Source organism: Phaenicophaeus curvirostris, chromosome 10 (assembly GCF_032191515.1).
Source record: "Phaenicophaeus curvirostris isolate KB17595 chromosome 10, BPBGC_Pcur_1.0, whole genome shotgun sequence".
NCBI lineage: Eukaryota > Metazoa > Chordata > Aves > Cuculiformes > Cuculidae > Phaenicophaeus > Phaenicophaeus curvirostris.
This window is the reverse complement of record NC_091401.1, coordinates 3,833,805-3,857,118: the sequence shown is the minus strand read 5'-3', so window position 1 is coordinate 3,857,118 and position 23,314 is coordinate 3,833,805. Positions and strand designations below refer to the sequence as shown.

Sequence of the window (23,314 nt, the reverse complement as noted above, 5' to 3'; positions counted from 1 at the left end):
CTTTCATTTAGGGCTAACATTGCATCCTCAGGATCTGACCTTCACCAGTCTCCTCAAGGTGTCCAAACTAGCACAGCCCTAGGGCCTAACTTTGGACTCATGCCGATCTAACCGCACATTAACTCCAATGGATAAGTTTAGAACAATCCCACCTGCATTTTGATTGAAGTCCCAAGCAAATGCAACATTTCGACTCATCAGATAGAACAGGTGAGCAGGAGCACATTCTTTCTAAGAGTCTTTAAACTTATGATAACAAATTGGGACCGGCTACACTCATTGCATTTGGACAGAATAGGCAAAACTGATGCAAATGGATTTCCCAAGAGGGATATGGCAAACCAATTACCTTAGGCAAATCTCTCTTGAGGTTGCATGCCCACTGGCCTGGGGCCACGGCCTTTGCTATATACTAAGAAGGATGTGTTATCTCCATGCTGTTCTGTGTAGGGCCTCTTTAAGAAAAGCCTCTGTCCCAGTCGCACAGTTTTATTGTACTCCTTGCAGGATGAAATCTTCCCTGGGGTGTCATACTATAAATTGTAAGGCACAATCCAATTCCTGCACATTCCCATCATCATCAACATCATCTAGAATGCTTCAAAGACAAAGATATTTCAGTCTTATTTGTCAATATTGATGTTTGTTCCTTCCACTTCAATGACTCCTGTGGTTCAGGATGAAAGCCAATTAAAAAAATTACTGCTGCTCCTGCGAGAAGCAACACCTCTGTATTGTCTGTGAGACAAGTGCCAGAGGAAGTAGGCAAGTGATTACAGCAGAAGGAACATTTCCCTCTGGCAGTCGGGCTCCTCAATATCCAAAGTGACAATGCTGGAGCTAAGGTTTAACAGAATGGTGGAGCTAATCCCCACTGTCCACAGGTGACTGTCTGCTCCATCGCAGGCCCTTGGTTTGACACCCTGTTCAGCTCTTTCAGCTCAATGAAGCAGCGGAGAAGCATTCACATTTTTAGGAGAGCAGAACCGGGAGGCAACGGTTTGATGCAATGAATCCCAAGTGCAGTTTCCTCTCATACTTCTGCTGGTGTTAGCACCTACTGAAAAGAGCAGTCCCACTTCACCTCCCTTCCAGGTGTGCCTTCCTGCCTCCTTTGTACAGCATTCCTGCTTTTGGAGGGTGACCTTCCTGCAAGTTAGCTTTCTGAACCGGGTCACTGCTGCACCAGGCAAGAGCCAGTGCTGGCATCAGGCAAGTGAAAGAGACTCCCAGCCTGGAAAAAGGAGAACGAGATCAGGATGGCTCCCCTTGTGCCCAGACTACCATTAGCTCAGCCTCAGCTGCAAAATGAAGCCATGCTCTAACCCCAGCAGCACTCAAGAACTACGTACATTAGCCCCTTTTGCTTCAAGGGAAATACTGGAGTTCATGGGAAAGGTCAGTTATGCTGGGCCCAAGACAGTCCTGTCCTTCGGGGAGTTGCACACGACAACTGACTGAGCTGTTTTAGCCAGTCTTAAGGCAGATGCATTTCATGTTCTCTCCCCTTAAGGCATTCAGCTCTCATCTTCACATTCTATCTGCCTCTACTTCTAGGGGTGAAGCAAGGCATTACCTTTTGGCCTATCACCTCTGCCGCCTTGTGCCTCTCTCCCTAGTTTCTTTTTGTCCTCAAGTTTCTGATCAAAAAAGAATTGCCGGCTTAGCTGGGTGGCCTATTCCTTCTCCCTTTCCCAATCACGACGACACTCTGCTCCTCCAGTATCACTGGGCAAAACGGTGGCCAGTCCCCAGTAGAGTAGAAGCCTGGCTCCAGGCACCTACGAGTAGCGCAAGATCTGTTGATAGTTAATTCTTGGTCAGGACAAGGCTTATTAAAGAACAACTACAACAAATGATGCTGTATGTGCCATCTTCAAACTACAGTCTAAGCTCTGCTGATGCCATGATTTGCCTGTGGTATTGGTAGGTAGAAATGCTGTGATTTTCAAGTTATGTCACATTACAAACAGTTAACACTTGCAGATAAAGAAAGTGGAAAAATCTGAGCCTAAGAAGGTTCCTCTGGATTCCATCCAACCTCCCCCCTTGCTACTTGGCTTGAATACTCACGCTATAAATTATTACTCCCTGTACTACTCAACATAAACACAGATATATTGCAAGCCACCCTCATGCCGGAGGGTACAAAAATTACTCACTACACTTTTAAAGAAACCCTCCCACTCTGAAGGAAGGAAGATCTGTCTGTGGTGCATAGACAAGAAATAAAAACCAGCCTGCAAAAAAACATCCCCCGGGGCTGAAAAAGGCGAGGAGCGATTTATGTGCCCAAAACAAACCACTTAAGCCAATACAATATACAAAACCCAAAATAGTTTTATTTACTTTTCAGATTTCTGCCTCAATGAGACATTTTGCAAACATGCTAAGGCTACAAAATGTCCAAGTTGACAAAGACATGCAACGCTGACCATTCAATAAGTCACGGCTATTATAGGAGCGCCCATGCCCACCCGGGCCACAGGTCCTGTCAAACAGGGATGGTGAACAGTGATCATGGCTACATACTATGCAGGACCTAGGAACCTGAGGTAGGTCTCTTTACAGTAAGAAAACACGTCCTACACCAGTGTTACATCCTGATCAACAGGAACCTGTTTAGTTCCAGAAGATGTGGGGTGGGGGACTGTTCCCTTAACAAGTGTGCAATAAAGAAACAGGTAATATTTATGTTGTTTAACCTTAGTATAATTGAGCAGAACAAAGAGTTAGTGTTACCCATGCCAGTGAAAGCCAACCTAAACCTCTGAGGAGTGTTAGCAGCTTCAAGATAAAGGAGTCAGTCAGCTGAAGCAATTCTGAAAAGGCTTTCCTGCCAGCTTACAGGGTATGATTTGAACCATACGATTACTTTGTTACAGATCATTCCACAAACAGTTAGGTTTTGGTTGTGTTAGATCAGTGAAGCAGGAAGAGCTTGGGCTTGCTTGCATTAAAGTAAACCCTGCTGATACAGTAAGAAATACCGTATCAGGACACTGAGAAAATGTGAGGCCTTAACATGACCCAGAAGTGGTTCCCCACTCAGGAGATCACTAAAACCCCTGCTTTGGGAAAGCATCATGGGAAGCAGCAGCTGCTGCCATGGTGAACATTAGTGATGCTCCAAATAGCTTTGATAAATTACAATGCAATAGAGTTACACCACAGAGCTCTTCTCCCCTGCGCTAGACAACAAAGATGTGACAATAAAGGACACTATTGCAAAGCTTCACTTCCACTCAGACACGCAGAAAATCCAGCACTAGGAAAAGACCAACTGTAAAAGACAAAATGGTGTCTGATACAGTCCGATAACAAAGCCAGATCTCTGGTACCGTAAACTGTACAAAAATGATAGAAAAGAATATGCACTGTTATTAATACAGTGCTTATTTTAATACAAAATAAACAGCTTACATTTCCACTGTAAATATAGGCTATATACAGAATTATGTATAGATATAGCTACATGTATAAAGCTTCATTATAGGCCTCTGATACATTTATAACTATGGCTCCCTGAGCCATCTGTAGAGTGCATTTAAGAACAAAAAATTAGTTATATGATCATGGAATAAATACAATAATAAAAACATGAAGAATTCTTCTGACACTGTTTTTAAAACTCTGGCTTGACACATTGTGCTAAAAATTAAAAGATGAAAAGGCAATAATCTGCTTGGAAGAGGAGGAAGAGCTGGCCTGCCACAGGCAGAGAGTGTAGCTCTCCAAAATTAAAGTGACTTTGCCCTGAAGTTTAGCCCTTGACAGCAACCTTGTTCTCCGCAGCAGCAAACATAGCATAGAAGCGCGAGTTCTCATTGGCCAGAAGGGCAGACGGCGTGTCAAATTCCACTACCTAAAAAAGCAAAAAAGGCAGGTGAAGTATGTCAGTCAAATCCAGCAGAGAATTAATTTCCACCATTTGGACTTGTGAAACAGTAGTAAAGAAGCCCAAATGTGGTATTCATCTATGAGACAACTGGTAGAGAAAGTATGTGCATTTATACGTGCATAATGTAACGTGGGATGGTCCAAACTACCTCAAACACTGGAACTATGCAGCAGGAAAGCAGCCTCTGGTGGCTCTGGCAAATAAAGGCAAGATGCTGTGGGGTTTGCCTTCTCTGCCTTTAAGAGACTTGCTAAATGCTCTTACATTTGATTTAACTGTTTAAGGCTCCCACACAGAAGCTTGAAAAGTGGGTAAATGACCTCCCACGTGCCTGTTTGATAGCACAGGGCTTCGGGAAAGTAACGGGGAACTGCCACCGAGTCCCATCTTAGAAATACCCTGCAAAGGGAGGTTCAAAACCACTTTAAAAGAGAAACTGTTACTCTGCGGTATTTTCTTGGCCTATAAAAGGGATTTTCTTCTCTTTGATCTTGTCCTGGTCGGGCAATAACTGATTCTATTGGAGTATTATTACCAAGGATGTGAAGGAATACAGAGGATTTTCTGCCCTTCAGTTCACCCTGCACATATGGCACCTTCAGACTGCTGCTACAGGAACTGCAGCCACAAAAGTCTCTGCTTACCTGTCCTTGTGTTAGCACCATGATCCGATCAGAGCCCAGAACCGTATGCAGGCGATGAGCAATTGTTAACATAGTGCAGTCTGCAAATGCCTCTCTGATAGTCTCCTGAATCAGTAAATCTGTCTCTGTGTCCATAGCAGCTGTTGCTTCATCCAGTATCAAAATCTGAAAGCACCATATAATCCTGGCTGTTACCCATAGCAACACTTTGCCCCCTTGAATATAAAAATAGGTAGAGGGGGCAGAATTACTGTGACCAAGACTTGTCACAACTGGCAATCCTTACAGATTTGTGGTCACAAAGGTAGTTTTTACAAGCACCCTTTCAGTTTTCTTTATGTAATCACCTTCAACAATGCTACTCTGTGAATCACACTTGAATTTTATGGCCACACCCTAGAGCCAGGAGACGTTTGGGTTCTGACCTGGGCCTCAAGTTTCCACTACTTTCAGTTTTACATTCAGCATCTAAATTTCAAATACAAAGCTTACTGGTCAACGAATCTGACACATCCTTGCTGGTGACATTCCTTCTGGAATGAGTCAATACCAGCTAGGCTTACAAGCTTTCTTATGCTGGAAAGAATTACCCTTCTTCTCAGATGCAGACAAACTGATTTGGAGTGGCGCATTGTCAAAGCTAAACGAGCCTTGTTTTGTGTAGGGAATGCACGGAGAGCAGTAACTTCTGCTGAGTAGTCTGGCTTTAAAACAGATGCAGAGTGAACCTTAAAATACTATGGTGTGCGTTGTTCAAGAAAAAAAAGATGTTAAAACGAGAATCCTAGTCAATCTCAATCTGAAAGTCCTTTCTCACTTATTTGCCTTCCAATACTGCAAAACCTTTAACTTTGCTGGCACAGCCTGGTCCCAAATTCCATTTGGACATTATGTATTAGTGGAGCACCATGTAGAAGGTAATTACTTGGCCGACATTCACAAAAAGGTGGAAGAAGCAAAAGAATCTGATGCTCACCGGTAACAGGACACTGAATAAGTGATTAAGCCAATCTGACACCCTATTTTTAACCCTGAAGAGCAATACCTTTCCCATGGCAGGATGTTACAGGAGCTGGCAGCTGGCTACAGATGCCTACCTAGTTGTTCTAACCCTACACCTCTCTGGAGCACGGTAAATGTTGGTGTGATTCTGCTGACAGCTAGAATCAATCTGGCATACAAAAAGGCTGTCTCAATCCTACCAGTTTGATATCTCCAACTATTTCCCTCTTCCCTGTGCTCACCTTGCAACGACGCAGTAGAGCTCTCGCTATACACAGTAACTGTCTCTCTCCAACTGAAAAGTTTTCCCCGTTTTCCATCACTTCTGAATCAAGTTTCATAGGCAGCTGGGCAACCTGTGCAGGAAGGAAGAGAAAAATCTTAAAGCACTGCATATTTTTTGTATTTCCATCGCATGAGACAAACTGTTGCTCCTCCCACAAATCCGATTTTGCCCATGTTCCAAAATATCCACTTTGCTGTCCATCTTGCTCTGTCTCTGTTAAGGAAATTAGTAACAAGCATCTAGTGCTGGAACAGCAACAGAACATCAGACCTACTCAGCGGGATTGAAACACCCGTGACTCAGTGGTAGCTCCTGAGAACACCACTAGGACTAAGCTAAAAGAGATTTATCATCTTGGTAGGCAACATTAACATGAATTAAGAGCAAAGTATTTAGAATCATAGAATAACCAGGTTGGAAGAGACCCACTGGATCATCGAGTCCAACCATTCCTTTCATTTCTACAGAAAAAGTGCGCCATGTACAAAATCATAATCAACATAAATGCAGATCTCCTGACAATCTTTCTCACCAGGAGTGAGCCTAGTCCCTGCAGGAATTCCTGCAGCCTACACACCATAGCCACATGTGCCACTTGACTTGCAAGAAAAAAAGAATTGGAAATGACATGGCAGTCAGATGCAAAGGGCAGATTTTTAAGTTCAGTAAACATACACGTGTGACCTTTATACTCACAAATGTAAATGCAGAATGCACACCTAAGGCACATACAGAAAAATATCACTTGAAATATTCTAACACCCCAGGAGCACATGTGGTAGAGCAGCACTCTGCTATGCTATATACTAAAAAATGACACACTCAAAATACGGCGTGCTCTCCAAGGAAAAAATCAGTCTGATCAAATCAGGAAAAAAAAAAAAAAATCAGTCAAAGCATAGACAATGAGGGGAAAAAATAGAAAGAAAAAGCTTTATCTAAAGGTCTCCGAAACAACTACTAACAGAATACATTAATGTGGAAACCAAAACAAAGACATATTTCACAGGGCACATAGTACTTACACACTCCTTCATGTGGGTCCTTTCCAAAGCATCCCAGATTTGTTCCTCACTGTACTGATTGAAAGGATCCAAGTTTGACCTGGATAGGGAAGCAGAAGACACAACCATGATTTTTATTCAGCAATGAATGGAAAAACAGCAGTGTGCTAATTCATCTAGACAGACAATTTCAACTTAGCCTGCCACTGATGGAATTTCCTTGCCAAGGAACACGGATGTGTCCAGCATAGGAAGGTTAGAGTAGCCAAAGAATAAAAGAGTGGAGAGGGAAGACAAAGAAACAAAAGCTTCCATCAAATCTAAAAGGAAAACAAGACTTCCATAGAGGACAAAACCATCCAGTTCTGTACTGGATCCACTAAAGTAATTTAGCTGTGCTTTTTTTGTTTCAAAACCAAAACAGCAGCTAGGATGCCCGAGAACTAACTTCTCATCAGGCACCTATTTAAGTTCCAGTACAAGCCAGCAGCTCGCTCAGTCCTTCGTTGCATTCTTATGGTCTCACTAACCTCACAGTGCCACTGAACAGCACGGGTTCCTGAGGAATTATTGAGAGTTTGCTGCGAAGATCTGCCAAACCTATGTCATTTATTTTCACTCCATCAATTTTAATGCAGCCTCCAGACAGTTCAACGAGACGAAAGAGAGCCATTCCAAGGGAAGACTTCCCTAAAAAAGAGACAGAAAAAAAAATACTCCCATTTCTAGAGTCAAAGCAGCTTTGAGATGAGAAAACACTTTAAAAGCCATCCACGTGCAAGGTAAGTGTTTTAAAACACCATAAAGTTCTGGCAAACAATGCTGGTAAATGCTGTGGTTCAGCACTTAAACTTCTAAGCAATTGTAGGGGCAGCTCCTAATCTCTCCTCACAGAAGCCAGTCCTGCAGTGCCTCACCCCCACTACCAAAACTTTGCCACGGAAACCAATATTAGTTGCTTATTTACAAACTACATTTTGGAGTTGATTTAAGCCGTCTCACAAACAAGGGGTTTGATTCTTCGCATTATGGAGAGAGCTTAGAGACAAACCTGGCTGTGGCATCAGTACAAAAAAAACCTTTCAAGAAAGTCAAACAAGATGCAATCAACATGTTCCAAGTAGCTTTCTGTGCTGGTAAGTGGCTTGGCATGTACAATGTTGTGAACATACTGGCTCAGGCATAGCAGATTCTCTCTCTACTTTAACTGGAAACTTGTTTTTTATTGTTTAAGGGATCCTGTTTATGTATGCAGATGAACCTAATCCACCACTGACGGACTGCTGGACCACTCCTGTGCAATTACCAGTCTATCCAAACACAGAGAAGACAGGAGAACCAGCATGACTGCCCCACTCTATTCCACTCCCATTCTGTAAAAGTAGTAATTTAACTCTGTTTAATGTTTTTCCTTACCTGAACCTGTCCTTCCCACAATGCCAATCTTTTCCTTCGGTTTGATGGTAAAAGACACTTTTTTAAGCACTAGAGGGAGGTTCTCTCGGTACCGCATCTCAGCATTTTCAAAAACAACTTCACCTTCCTGTGGCCAGTCCAGAGGAGGAGTTTTATTCTTAATTCGAGCAGGAGCTTCCAGGGAAAGTGTCTTTAAAAAAAAAATTAATAAAAATAAAAACCCCAAGAAGTTCAGTTTCCAGTAAACAAAATACCAGATAGGAAAATGATCAGTTAGAGCTTTCACCAGGAGTTCTCCCCTGCAGGTTTTGTCTATATCAGTTTATGGCAGTTTTATGATGAGCAGTGTGGTTGAACATGGACCCAGTGGTTCGGAAGTTTGCTTTGTTACATTGACCACGCTGTTATTTCTCTCCTGGTGCCTCAATAATGACATTAGTCCTTCTACAGAACTATTATTTTTATCAATAGAATTCAAAAATTGTTTTAGGCCTGTTATTTATGAGCACAATACTAATGAGTTTTGTGGCACTACAAACGCTGGGTGCTTCTGGATGCAAAATCTGCTGAATTTCTGTGCCTCATTTGCAATGCCTTGCCAGGGTCAGCTCTGTTGATTCTGACACAGAAGAGAACGCCCATACAAAACATTGCACAAATGCCACCATCCTCCTTCTCTTCCTCATTCTCCCCTGTTCTATTAAATCTCTGAGCCAGTTGGGCCCCTTCCAGCTTGCTCACTTTCACTGTTTCACTCTGCCCCTTAACAGGTCCCTCATTAAGCAGTTCACAGATTAATCAAGAAGGCTGGGACTTGGTAAGACACAGAATGTGCATGGTATTTCACTGCTGTCCCACTCCTCCACTTTAAATTCGAAGTAGTTTGATATTTTCACAATAAAATGGTTGTCCAGAGATACAAGAAAAATCACAGGAAGTGTTGCTTAATTGTGATACAATATAACATACACTAACTTAAAAAAAAAAAAAAAAAAAACAAAAACCACAAAACCCAACAGCCTACAACTGTAGGTTTTGCCACTGTCTCTGGGCTGACAGTGATAAACCCAACCCAGAGAGAAATACCAGGCAGTATCTGGCATGCAGCTGTCAGCTTGTGTGGTCACCAAGCCTTCCATACACAGAAATTTTCTGGTTAGATGCCACAAGAGGATTTATTTATTTAGCAGAGGGAGTGGGCAGGTTTAACTTTCTCTCTTCATTATTAAATCCACAGGCTAAAGAAAAATTCCACAAATAACTACTACATAGCCCAGATTTACCAAATAGGTATTTATCGCCCTCCAAAGTTCAGAGGGAACATGGATTACGTAAAAATAAATAAATAAATAAACAAACAAACACACACACACACAACAAGCTTCCAGGCTTTCACCTGTCTACTGTTTCCCCATTGCCTACACCCAGTTCTGCATACAGAAATCCCTCATCAGGAAGAAGAAAGGGTTACAGGTAACTGGAGTAACCAGAGCAGCTTCCTAAGCATTTGGCCTGGCACATTTCTCATGTTTGCAATGAGAACAATTCCTTGACCTTTTAAGCATATAGAAATGTGTTATATAAGATAATTGTGGGAAAAAACCCAAAAGCACACTTGTTACGATGATGCAGAAATAGATGTAGAAGAAGTGAAACAGTTATGTGTTTAAATGAAAGCATTCCATTAGGTTTGGAATGAAGGACTCTTTTACTGTAAAATATTGTATTGGATTCCCAGTTACCCCTTTCACACTCAACTCCACTGAAAGTTTCAGCAAATTTTCAACATCCTTATGTAACTTCAGTGGCACCAGCAAGTGATGCCTGTCAGCTTAGTTAACTCCTAGCTCTTGTGCCATTCATCTAGTCAATGCTTCTATACATGCTCCATAAAACAAATTCACTCTGCAGTACTACAGAACCTGCATTAATGTGTTTACAAGATCAGAAACATACATTCTGTACTAAGGCAGACTATGACTGACCTAATTTGCTGACCTTCTCTTGCTGATTTGTTCTTAGCAAAACAACAAGTGACAAAAAAGTTCTACAACATGCAGTTCAATCTATTATTGTCCTACCTTGATATAGTGATCGATCCTCTCCACTGAGGTGAAGCGAGCTTCTGTCTCTGAAGCAAGTCGGACCGTAAACTGGAATAACCCTGTTAACTGGAGCGATAAGAGAAAACAAAGACTCAGAGAGCTGTGATTTATTTTTGATTTAAGAGACAAATCTAATGCATAGTGTGGCCGGCAGGACAAGGGTGTACTTAGCACTGGTGAGGAAGGACCTTCAATCCTGGGTTCAGTTTTGGGCTCCTCAATACAAGACAGATATTGATGCTGAAGCACACGTCTTACAGGCAGCAGCTGAATGAACTGAGGTTGTTTAGCCTGGAGAAGAGGAGGCTGAGGGGAAACCTCATTGCTCTCTAGCTAAAAGGAGGTTGTAAAGAGGTGGGTGTTGGTCTCTTCTACCACGTAACAAGTGATATCAAGCCAAAAAAATGGCCTGAAGTTACATGAGGAGTGTTTAGATTGGATATTGGGAAAATTTTTTCACCAAAAGGGTTGTCAAGCATTTGAACAGGCTGTCCAGGTAAGTGGCAGTCTCTCCATCCTTGGAGGGATTTAAAAGACATGTAGATGTGGCACTCAGGGACAAGGTTTAGTAGGCATGGTGGTGTTGGGCTGACAGTTGGACTTCATGATCCTAAAGGTCTCTTCCAAGCTAGATGATTCTATGATTTATGATATTTGATACAAGTACTTTTGGCATTGGGCACCATACAGTTAGGATGCCCAAGGCAAGTTAATTTTAGTTAGTGGTTAATTCTGAAGTAACCATAATGTTTTAGTTGCTTGGAAATCCAGCAGTTTAGGAAGGTTTTCCACAAGCAACAGTTTTAAAGATCAGCCAAGTTTTGTAATTTCATCATACAACCACAAGGAGGCAGAAAAGGCCAAACAACAGCTCTAAGAGCAAGTATTCTGAGCCCAAAAGTCTCTAACTCGCTCAGCAACACTGGATGCTGTTCACTGTGACAACATACTGCAAGCAAAACTTTAAGACATCAGTCTGGCAGATGTTAGATGCACCATCAACACAATTTCTGGAAATAACCAGGAAAATTGCAATACACAGCACATGAAAAGCCTTAAACGGTTTCTACTTCATCATTTTACAAGAGGCAGCTCCTCAAAACAATTGCCCCTCATAATTTATTTGGCTGCTAGCAAAAAGTCCCGACTCTGAACTGCTTTCCCCTCCATTACCAAAAGGGGTAACAAGTGTCTTTGTCCGTTCTAGTGCATTAAGGAAAGTTTTCAATGCTGCATTGCTTCTACTTACTAGCAATAATGACATTAAATGAGAAATCAAATATTCACCTGCACAGCATATGAGATAGCCAGGCCAGCATAGGCAGGAGGAATCTGGCCGTGCATTAAGACAATCATAAGGCCAGTGGTTGTGATAAGAGCGATGCTGATAATGTCCAGCCGTACAGCCAGCCAGCGCATTGCACAGCTAAACAGGTAAAATGGTGCCTGATTGTCATCTAGGAGCTCCTGATACCTGAAAAAAAGACAAAAGAAAGAAAGGTTAGTAGAACTCCATGAGCCTGATGTTCTACAAATAGCAGAGCCACTTAAAACTGTTCCAGTGTCAGAATTTGGGGTGGGAAGACCAGTCTGTCGTTCACAAAGTCTCAAACTAGGGCATGAAAGCAGGGTTTACAAACTTCCTGAATAATGCCAGATATCTACTTAGTTTAAACTGTCAGAAGTCAAATTAGCAAGTTTCTGTGTACAGCAATGAATTATACGGAGGAGAACTGAAACCCAGGAATGTTACACACACTTTCACCACAATGGCTACAAATCACTCCGTGGGCAACAGCGGCAGCTCTCCAGAATATGCCCAGAGCAAGTGTTATTTTATATGCAAGTGTACAAGTGAAGTTTCAGTAAGTTTTGATAGGATTGGTGACACTAATTAAAACGCATCAATAACCACTTCATTTATAATCCCAAGACTGCAAAGCTGAGAAAATACATTTAACAGGAGGCACTTGAGATTCAAAAAGCCAGTAACTAGATTTTCTGATCGTCCAGCTCAGTTTGCACGCATCACTCTTGCACAGTGGGTGCAGTGCCTTCGTGCTCTAGCACCAGCAATGCTAAGGAACTGCTATTTGCACCTCTGAAACCTTTCACCTAAGCTGCTGCAGCAGTGTCTTTCCAGAGCTTCCGTAGCAATTCCTCCTGTGCTCCCACGCTATTGCTATTGGTCTCATGACCTTGAACCTGCAAAACCCTGACACAGATTCTCATGGGAAGCAACTATGACTCACATGAGAAACGTTTCATTTTTTCTTGCTATTGTTTGTTTTGTGGATTTTAGTTTATACTAGAGAAAACCAAGCACAGTTCACAAGGTGGCTAACTATCACTTAACTGCGTGATAAATATCCAATTATATATTCTGGTCAGCTCATCAATACGCACACTGAGGTTTTGTTAGCACACTCTAACCAAGGCTAATATCTAACTAAGGCTAATATTAAGTAGAAATAGCCAGTAGAAAGTATGAACATGACTTGATGGAAAGTATAGACTGTTAGGGAAAAAGTACAGCCAAAAAGTTGTCCTTACCATTACCATTGCACCTGCTGCACTGCAGAGAACTCCAGGGGAGAGCATTCACATGGGACGCTCCACCACTGCTCTTCCCAGTTGGCTACTGGTGAGTTGCCCTCTTTGTTCTCCCTCAGCTTTTCCCCCCAAGAAGTAACTCTCACTCTTAGAGTCAACGCACGCCATCAGCTATAGACCCCACTGAACAATCTTGCTGAAAGTAAACCTGCTGCACCCTGCGTTGTGCTCCACTACCCTCAGATGGGTATCTAGGACTGACCTGTGCAGAAATTCCTGTCCTTTGTGGTAGGCATGGATTGTGGAGAGACCCTGGATGCTAGATGTAATATGAGATAGGAACGGAGACTGCGTGATGTTGTCCAGACGCTTGAGCTCTCGAATAAAGACTCTGGAAGGAAAGAAGTACTTTTAAGTGACATGTACAACCACCGTATGCCAACCACTACATGATATACTTGAAGAACTCCACTGTCCTTACTAGCAGGTCAAAGTATCCATACTTTTAGTCAAAGCAGCAGATGCACTTACCTAGACACCACATGCAGAACCGTGAACAGGACAATGAGGGGTCCCACTGCCACCAGGAACCAGGGGAAAACCCCAGAAATCACCCCCACACAGAAGAATACAAGGATGACATTCTGGATGAACATTTCTGCTTGAAATGGCAAACGAACATCAACTGGAAGAGATGGAGAGAAAATAGGAAGATCTTGAGTACAGAAAGGTAAACCAACCTAGATAAAAGCAATTCGGTCCAGCTGTACATAACCGACTTACTCGAATTGAAAAAAGAATATTTTCATTAGGATTGCTTTTATCTTCGGAGATGCCAGTAGTCTTTCCAATTACTCCCATTTGCAGAAACAGCACTGATGCAACTCTGACCTAATTAACCACCTTCGCTGCACATCAGCTTCACCCCAATACTCTAGGTTCCCCTGCATTATCTAAGAGTCCACGTGCAGTCTGTAAGTACAAAAGCAACTGCACATTCTCTCTATGAGCGGATAGACTTCAGATATTAGCTGCCTTCTAGAAACATAACCCAGATGCATCCCAATTCCTGCTTTGTTTATTACAAGTACTCAATTAGGCAACAGATACAGGGTACGACGGCTCCAATAGCAAGAGACTGCAGAGTATTAAGGAGGTAGCTGGAAGATCTGAATGTGGGATTTACAGTGAGATACCTTCATCCATGTCTTTGGAAAACCTGTTGAGAATCCGCCCAGTAGGTGTAGTGTCGAAGAACTTCATGGGGCTACGCAGAATCCTTCGGAAGAGCTCGTCATGGAGCCTTGAGGATGCTCTGAGAGTCCCCTGACAATGCAAAAAACATTGCAGCGTTATGAAAGAATGTTTGCCTTCCTGTCACTGCCCCACCCCTGGGCACCAAAACTTTCTGCTCATTTTCTCTCTCCAAACATAAGGGTTTGGAGTTTTCTCTTGCATTCTATGCTTTCAAACAGTGGGAGGAAGCTATTAATTCAGGCATATGTTTAAGAGAAAGCATGGTGCAGCCACAATAAATGATTTAAGGAAACCTCACAATTTGTGATCTGACCTCCTCTGGTTCAAAAGTCTCTCTTGGGAGGTGACCAAAAGAACCACAATATGCAGAACTAGGAGGAAGTGTGCGTTGGGGGCGGGAGGGGATAAGAAAAGCAACAGCATTGGCACAAACCTTTACAAAGACAACACCACGAACAGCCTTCAGGATCAACATAACCGCCATAGAGAGCGCGTAGATGCCAGCATAGTAATGCATGTGGGGGTTGTCTTTCATACTGTTGCTTACGACAGTATCGTTACCCAAAGTCACAGTCGTGTTCTGCGGAAAATTCAAGGTTTCAGTGAATTTTCAAGAATTTATCTTGTACACATTACATGTGGTAGAATTTAACTGTCTTGGGTCCCCTCCAACCATAATTAATAGTTCTACTTTATTTAAAGCACATTGATGATCTCTGAATACTTCAGAAAGTTTTCCCTAGTAGAGATACTTGATTCGTGGATTTGTAGCCCTTAGCCTTTTTCATACAATATTTTTTGAAATACTACCACAATTCTGACTTCATTTGGTTCCTAACCACCCATTTCATACTTATTTCCTGTGTTCTTCTGAACATCACCAGATAGTTGCATGCCACCACTCCTATTACACAGCAATATTCACCTTGGATATCTTGTACATAGGTCTTATCAAGCAGTTATTTTGTGCCAGTATACAGTAAATTCTTCACTATCACACTGTCATACATTCTCATTTTCTTTTGTTTTCCATCTTTAAATATGTTTAAAGACTTCATTGTTTATCTTAATATTGTTGGCCATCTGCACTTCATTATTTCTTCTCTAAGGTTAGTAATTTTCTCCTCCTACTCCACAAAAAAAATTCTTGCAGTTGTGTTTCAATTTTTAAACACAACAAGACTTGCAATTAAGGTCCCTAGAGTGGGAAAAGTTCCAAATCATTCCAGGTCAGTCTTCAAAGCAAATCCCAAAAGTAATTTGTCTTATAGCCATACATTTTAACAGAATTATCCTGTTAGATGTAAGGACACATTTAAATTAAAACCAGCACTAAACTTCTTCCTGCAGCTTGTTGGCCCCTTTAACATTTCCACTTCCTTTTCTTAGACTTACCAAGACAAGGAACAAGAGGTAAGTATAAAACCACATGAGGTATTATATCTTATTAGTAGAGCACTCTCATCCTTGGAAATGATCTCTCTAGTAATATCACCTCCTGGGGAGCCTTACAACTTGCTTAAATTGGGAAGCATCATTTGGTCTCATAGGACTTCTTAGAATTAGTCTGAGAGCAATCCCCTTGCCTGTTCGACAATGAGAGTAGAAAAGCTCTTTATCTTACTCCACTGCCTTGCTTGATCCAGAAACTCAGCCACCAGTTGCTAAAAGCTGTACTGCCCACATTCAGCACAAACAGTGCCATGATGACGAGGAATGCAAAGGGGCCTCCTGCTGCCTGAATGTAAATACCATAAACAGACCAGGGGACGGAGCCTTTGCCTTTCTCTTCCAACTGGACCAACTGGCCTGTGAAACAAAAGAGGAGGAAGAGGGAGTGAGGAAAAATAAGCCATGCCAAGAAGCTTCTGTAAGTTTGTTAACATACACAAAATTACAGTAATTTTCAAACTGTACAGAGCACTTTCAGATACAAAGACATTACTTAATAAATAGAACTCAATGGTTCAAGCAGTTTTAAAAAAAGACACATTTGCTCTGCAGAATCATTCACGTCACGGTTATGTCTGAAAAAGCATAATCAGCACAGACCTAAATATTAGGCTGGTATCAGCCTCATCATCGCTTTTCAAATGCTGATGAAGTTCAAAGATAACATTAAAAAGACAAAACAGAAAACTGAGGTCAGAACTTCCAATTCTTCATACATAAATGCTGCGCCCTACCTCCGACTCTGAGTACCAAGCTACATACATTGCTCTCTCGGGATAGGAGGGAGAAGTGTTACAGGAGAGAGGACAATACAAGCTCCTTTGGGCTGTTGGCATCTGACCAGTGACAGCCTGATTCAACTTCAAATTATGCAGGCACCCATATTTAATGAACTCATGAATGTTCTTTGCCCACCTCCTGTGTCCCATCAATCATGCTAAGTGACCAGGAGCTGAGAAAGCTTTCAAAACCTGTGAGGTACATTTATAATGCACTTTGGAAGTGCAAGTTTTCAGCTTCTTGGTGCATAATATAATTAAAGCCAGAAATCTGATTACATAATTACCCTCTTCCTTCTTTACAACTTTCTCCTTCTTCACAGACCCTGTTTTGGTACTTTTATCCTGTGGTCTTTTCAGTGAACTGTTTGTGTTCTTCTTTATATTAATCTGCAGGAAAACAACGACACTAAACATACCAGAGTAAATTGTTTTGACATCTTCATACCCGAATCCAAACTTTAATAAGCTGCCTCCTATGGACAAAGGCTTTCAATAACTTAGCATTCATATCAAGGATGATATTAACTTTGCCATTATTACGGATGACTGCCAATTCTGGTGGATTAAATTCTCCCCCTCTATTAACCTGAACTGCTACCAATTTGTACTGGTAGTTTGCAAGGTTAATTTCCAAGGTCAGTAGCATCATGAGTTTATGCTCATGGTAGAGGAATGACACCCCTACTACTGGGATAAAGATAAAATCCCCCTTGCCCCTAGTAAAAATAAGTCACAATTTTATTAAGAGGCTTTTTTTACCCCAAACACCCTAGTACTTCACTCAGGAAAGCTTTCGTGAAATGTCTCAAGGACAAAGTCGGGTTAACTTGGTCTTCCAGAAATCAGATGTCCAAACATTGAACAGCACACACAATTGTTGTTCGAAACCAAATCATCTTCCCAGAAACGGAAGTTACTATCTGTTCAGAGACAGTCAACATTAATTGCAACTCCGCTACATAATATCCTTAGGGTCATCCTTCCCACATTTCATGTGAGAAGAAACATCTCGCACATCAAACCACAGAGAACCTAACTCTACCATCCATTTCTTCTTATCCCACAGGGAAAGCAAACTAATGCTTCTTCCATCAGCTTGTATTTACAGAGACAGTGAAGGTCAGCCAAGCATGCAGACTGAAGAATCTTACTTTAACTGACATTACTTTAAACAGGAGAACTATAATCTTCATACCTCAGAGAGGTTATGCAGAGAAATGCATTATATTCTTTTGCTTCTTTCACTAACATCTCCCAGAAGAAAATTTCATCAAGCACCTGTTTTATCTGCACATTTACCATAATGCTAGCTTTTCAGAATTTTTTTTTAAATGTCTGCAACTTGAGAATAAGGAGCCTCTCATCTCTTAAAAAACGCTGAGAGAAAATACACATTGAACTTAAGAGAAGTCATCATCGCATAAAAAGCAGCAAAGTTGCTTATCCAAAGAATAACTTCAGAAAAACAGGAGAAAGGTGGGAAAAAAAATACATTGCTGAAGATGTAAATACACGTCCTACTGAATGGTTCTTGTTTATTTTCTATATTTACATTTTCTATGAACTAAAATGCTAGAGCACAAGTCTGAGTCTGCATTTATAGCCATTGTTTCAGAACAGAGGCAGCATCAAGAAACTTTTTTTTCCTCAAAACCCCCCAAAATAAAGCATTTTCATTTACATTTGCAAGAACACAATCCCATCTAACTTTGGACAAGTTGTGTCACTTTTGCTGTGCCTCAGTCACGCTCCATGTGAAAAAGATGTAACAAACCATTAAGAATTTTTCCAGACAAAGGTTGGTCCAGGTCTGTCCTAATTTGGAGGTAAATTAAGAAGCAAGCTGTACAGTAAGAAAGAACAAGCTCCCTGCTCTGAGCATCACCAGAGGAAATTACATTACTTTCATGCTCAACTCATGAGTTCATCAGCGGAGTCCTCTCTACTACGCATTCCCTACACACAAACTGACTGCAAAGGAAGTGCTAATGAAGCACAGTTAATTCTACAGTAAATCTATTGGTCAGATCAACACATGAACACGTGAAACCATTTTCCAGCCTTCCAACTACGTAATTTGGCTCATCTCATCAGAAAAGTCAACACTCTGAGCACTTTAGAACAAACAAACAAGTACCTCAATATGTGGTGTTTCTCCCAACTGTAGGTTATTAAAAATTGTTGCATAGTCCCCATTTAAATTCATCAGTTCCTCATGACTTCCTCGCTCAGTAATGCAGCCTTCTTTCATGAAGATCACTTCATCACAGTCAACAAGATACTGCAGAAAATGGCAGTAAGAACAAGTCTCTATCATGATGTCCTATAATCAAATACACTCCCACATAATTCTTCTCAGTACTTTATAGACATCTACACACAACACATTTCTCCATGTTACAGACATCTGACTTTTAAAGGTCCTGCATTAACTAAAGCATCCTGATTACTCCCACTCTACACAAAAAGTTTTTATGGTCTATCAAAAACAACGTTATGGAACACAGAATCCAGGATGCTTAAACACTGAAAGTACTGATAGACTAAATATTAATACTTATACGCACAGAAAATGGCAAAAAAAATCCAGAATATATCAATTCTGATTTACTGACACCAAATCTAAGTGTTTTCTGATGTGATGAACCTGCTTTACAGTCGATCAGCAAAAGCAGTTTTGAACAAGGTATTTATTTCTATGGTAAATTTTCTATAGCCAAGCGCTACCTATCCTGACCAGACACCAAGCAGCACTGCTAGCAAGTAAAGAATCAGATGGTGCCCAGTGCATATTTGCAAACCTAGTTTGTAAACATAAACAATACATCCTACAGACAGGCAGGGTAATGCTATAATAGGTCAGAGCACACAAATTTCCAGCATGAAGCCGACTGACTAAACAGCATTTCCAGAAAGTCCAAGAAAGAAAGTACCTGAAGCTGATGAGTGACAAAAAGGACAGTCTTTGATTTCAGATGCTTCCTTATTGCACTGTTAAAAATGTGATTTCCAACATGAGCATCTAAGGCACTAAGGGGATCATCGAGGATGTAAATGTTTCTGTCGCTGTACAGCGCTCGAGCCAGGCTGATTCTCTGACGCTGCCCTCCACTCAGGTTAGCCCCTCGTTCACCAATCTGTATAGACACACACACATTTTATTGCAACAGCACCATACAACATAGGGTACTCAAAGCTCAAGAGGCATTTGGAATGGAGCAGACCAGAATATTTTTATTTATTTATCATATATACATCCCCCCTCCCCTTAATATATATTAATACATACATACAATCTAGTTTGGGTGTACGTTACTTTGTGAAAGGCTATATATTCAAACTCAAGGTTAATATGCTTCAAACACAGCAGAAGTTTCTTATTTTATTTTTTTTTTTTGTATTAACATAGCCATGCTTTTTCATCGAGTTCAAACAGACACAGCTAAGGCAGTTAAATTTACAACACAATGAAAAAACTCCCAAATTGTCAACATTCAAGTCAAAACCATGGCACAACTCTCAACAGCCCAGAGCCTGTGCTGCTAAGCTCAGCTCAAAACGGTGCATTTAACAGCTTGGTTTATATGCGTACCAGACAGATATTTCCCTTACTCCGGTTTAGTCTGCCAAACCAGAACTCCCTTCTCCACCTACTACTTTACTATAAGAAAAAAATTATACCTCTGTCAGGTCCCCGTTAGGAAGGATGGCTAGGTCAGGCCTTAGACAGCAATCATTCAACACCATGTTGTATCTAAAAAAATTAGATAAATAGTAAGAACACTTTTTTTTTCCTCCAGCAGGTGTCTAGACAGTACAGCATTATCTCACTTTCTACGCTAATAGCAGAGATTCCAGCAGCTTAAAACAAATGATCTGCCTTGGATTTCCAGGAGGAAACTGAGCATAAAAATTAATCGCCTACTTCTTAAGTATTGTGGACATGAGGAGGTAATTTCTTTCCAGAGATAACTAGCACAGTGAAAGGACCCCACTGGGGGAGGGCCATGAAAGATTACAGTACACTGCAAACAGCAGTTGTTGTGTTTAAAGAGGGCAAAGCCAGGATAGCAAGAGCAAACGTCACTTCAGTGCTGCTCCACAGCAGCTGCTAAAAACAGAGATCAGAGCAGTCCAGCATGAGGTACAGCCCTCGCTGCAAACAAGCAATGAGAAGCTCTGACAGCCACCAGCCACAACAACCGTGTTCAAGAAAGGCAGGCTCTTAAATGAGACTAAGGAGTCTTTTTTGACAGACTCTAGAAGGATACACAGGCTTTAAGTGCAGTGTAATTTGCATTATTTTTTCCCACACTGGGGCAAAGAATTGCTAAACTTTCATGAAAATCACCAAACAGTTCTGACAAACCTTTCTTCATCATATTCCCTGCCAAAAAGAATGTTGTCCCGAAGCGTAGCATTGAGAATCCAGGCCTGCTGGGCCACATAGGCAAATGTTCCACTTACTGCAATGCTACCCTCCAACAGGGTCATCTGAAATTAAAGGTAAACTGTGAAATTATGCTATTCCATATTTCAAACAGACTTTCTTCTACAGAGTACAAATAAGTGAAATATGAAATAGGAAAAAGAAGAATATAATTGGTCAAAAGAGAATTTCTCACCTGTCCTAAAATTGCTGAGATAAGTGAAGTTTTTCCACTCCCCACACTGCCACAAATTCCAACAAGTTTTCCCTAGACAGCAAAAAAAAACAGATTATGGTACTCATTTCTTATATTCTCCATCCCTTTCAGAATTTGGACACCTCTAGTACCTCAGAGGGGACATTAGTGACAGCTGAAAAGGGGCATAAGAGACAGAAAAAAGACAGACAGTCAATATTTTAACTCTCAAATACTAAAGGGCAAATACTGTTCCACGGAGGACTAAAACTGAGTAAGATCCCTGGTAAAAATGAATGTATTTTAAGATCAGCTTCCCTTTGACAGGGCCTGATCTGGGCCCAGAGAATGCTGCACCCAGCCAAACACATCAAGGCCTGCCTGAAGAGAATGCACCAAGATGCTTCTGAAAGTGGTAAGGAAAGGTATTAAAGAGGGAAAGGCTGAAAGAAAAGCAAAATTTAGGATACATGGGTTCAGTAAAGCTCCTTGCCTGTGAGATGCAGTTTGCTAAGGAACACATACCAAGAAAAGGCTGGAATCCAGTCATTTTGAAGATTTCTCTGCAATAAGACGGGTGAGTTGATGCCCACATTAAACAATGAATTCAAAGACACATTTTTTCCTTATGTAAAAAAAGGCAAAGTGGACAGAAAGGATATACAGCCACTTTTGGAATGCATTGCTGGCCTCTTCTCATTTACAAACTTCTAAGAGCAAACATGCCTTTACGTTTTCAAGTAACTGTGTACTCCTTTTTCAAGGCTATTTCTTAAACTATATGCAACCTTCTCAAAACTTTAAAATATAGGTGAGGTGTTACAGTTTACAATAGTTTAAACTACCCCTCTACTCATGTGACTACAGGGTACAGTTTAACCTTAAATATCTTGATAACTACACAGATCCCATTACTGCCAGCCTGCAAAGCTTTTGCATTTGTAGATGTCGTCGTGTATTAAATTCAATGCTTTTTCTTTGACATTTCATATGCTTTTATCCATCTTGGAGTGAGGACTCCAACTGATTCTAAATTCTTGAAAAATCTGTGTCCTTCTATTGTACAAAAATTCTCAGGGTAGAAAATTGCACATTCTTCAATTAAGGGTACTGTTACGCTCCATTAGAACACCTAATCATCTAAAATGTTCACCCAGAATACAGCTGAAACTATCAAATGCAAACTATCAAATGGCTACAGGAGTAAACCTTCCACCAACACTCTTAATACCGCTGCTGCCTTGCTGATTAAGTTCAATGCTCACATTCTGTACTGAGAGCTACAGACAGCAAAACCATCAGTTAGATGTAAAAGCTATACAACCTGCAGCTGTTTCATAGGCTGTTTGCAAAGATCTAGTATGCTAAAATGGCACAGCTGTTTACATCAAGACCAGACGCTGCATCCTGGATACTGCAGTTTCCATGGATATTACTGCAGTGCACAAAAGCAATATGCTCCATTTCATGCAAAACACAGCGCTCTATTCCCATGGACAGCTAAAAATGACGCCTTTTGAAAGCTCAGATTTCCTCTTTCTTCTCTTACCTTTTGTATCTCCAAGTCAATGTTGTAGAGAGTCCTCTGAAGGCGAAGGTTAACCAGGTGGATGATTTTGCTCTCCTCTTCAGGGCTAGGATGGTCATCATTGTCCACTAGAAGATGGCCCTTCTGCTCTGCCAGCACAGCTTGCTGTCCCTCATTCTGCAACTTCATTTTCTCTTTCTTGCCTTTGGTGACTTTCTTCTCTTTTCTCACTTTGGGGGTCAACTTTGGTGAGCTCTGGATGCTGGCGTGGGAGAAGTCCCAAGCCAAGGTAGCATTTTTCACCTCTATCGCGGTGTGAGGATTGGCTGGTTTTTTCTTTATCATATGAACCTCTTCCATTAGAAATAAACTCTGATAGGAGTTGTGAGAGAGGTGTAAAGATGAAACACCTGATCAAGACTGGAAGACAAGCCTATGGCACACTCACGCAGCAAAACACACCAGGCTACATAGCAGGAGGAAGCTGAAGAGCAAAAGGTAGCTCATTAGTGTAAACTAACTCCAGGCCTGCCAAGTGGCCATGGCATTCCTGGATGTGGTGGAAGCACTCAGATACACAAGACTTTTACAGAACTGCAATATTCTGGATGTGAAGGGCTTATTCTTTAAACACTGTTTACAATTGCAGCTCTGTAATTTCCAGATTAAAAACATGAGTACAATACACAGGTTGGAGAGGTCACTTTGAGGAACAGTGACTGACTTTTCCTGCACACATTATGGAAGGAGAAAGAACAA

At 41.3% G+C, this 23,314-nt stretch overlaps 1 protein-coding gene across 3 annotated transcripts in view; it reads right to left on the bottom strand.

Annotated features, from left to right (window-relative positions):
* ABCC5 (ATP binding cassette subfamily C member 5) overlaps positions 1-23,314 on the bottom strand; it is a 72,483-nt gene that overhangs the window by 23,190 nt on the left and 25,979 nt on the right. For 2 of the 3 annotated variants that reach the window (XM_069864973.1, XM_069864974.1), the window contains 20 exons: positions 22,577-22,927; positions 21,028-21,099; positions 20,772-20,896; positions 20,084-20,156; positions 19,336-19,539; positions 18,540-18,683; positions 16,687-16,789; positions 15,793-15,977; positions 14,602-14,748; positions 14,108-14,237; positions 13,443-13,596; positions 13,174-13,302; positions 11,646-11,832; positions 10,335-10,424; positions 8,254-8,443; positions 7,368-7,527; positions 6,859-6,937; positions 5,790-5,903; positions 4,546-4,710; positions 2,323-3,865 (listed from right to left, as the gene is read on the bottom strand). In XM_069864973.1, coding sequence (XP_069721074.1) covers positions 3,764-3,865; positions 4,546-4,710; positions 5,790-5,903; positions 6,859-6,937; positions 7,368-7,527; positions 8,254-8,443; positions 10,335-10,424; positions 11,646-11,832; positions 13,174-13,302; positions 13,443-13,596; positions 14,108-14,237; positions 14,602-14,748; positions 15,793-15,977; positions 16,687-16,789; positions 18,540-18,683; positions 19,336-19,539; positions 20,084-20,156; positions 20,772-20,896; positions 21,028-21,099; positions 22,577-22,927 — 2,904 coding nt within the window. In that variant the 3' untranslated portion in view covers positions 2,323-3,763. Of the gene's footprint in view, positions 1-2,322; positions 3,866-4,545; positions 4,711-5,789; positions 5,904-6,858; positions 6,938-7,367; positions 7,528-8,253; positions 8,444-10,334; positions 10,425-11,645; positions 11,833-13,173; positions 13,303-13,442; positions 13,597-14,107; positions 14,238-14,601; positions 14,749-15,792; positions 15,978-16,686; positions 16,790-18,539; positions 18,684-19,335; positions 19,540-20,083; positions 20,157-20,771; positions 20,897-21,027; positions 21,100-22,576; positions 22,928-23,314 lie in introns of those variants that run through there. The other variant, XM_069864975.1, reaches the window with a different exon arrangement.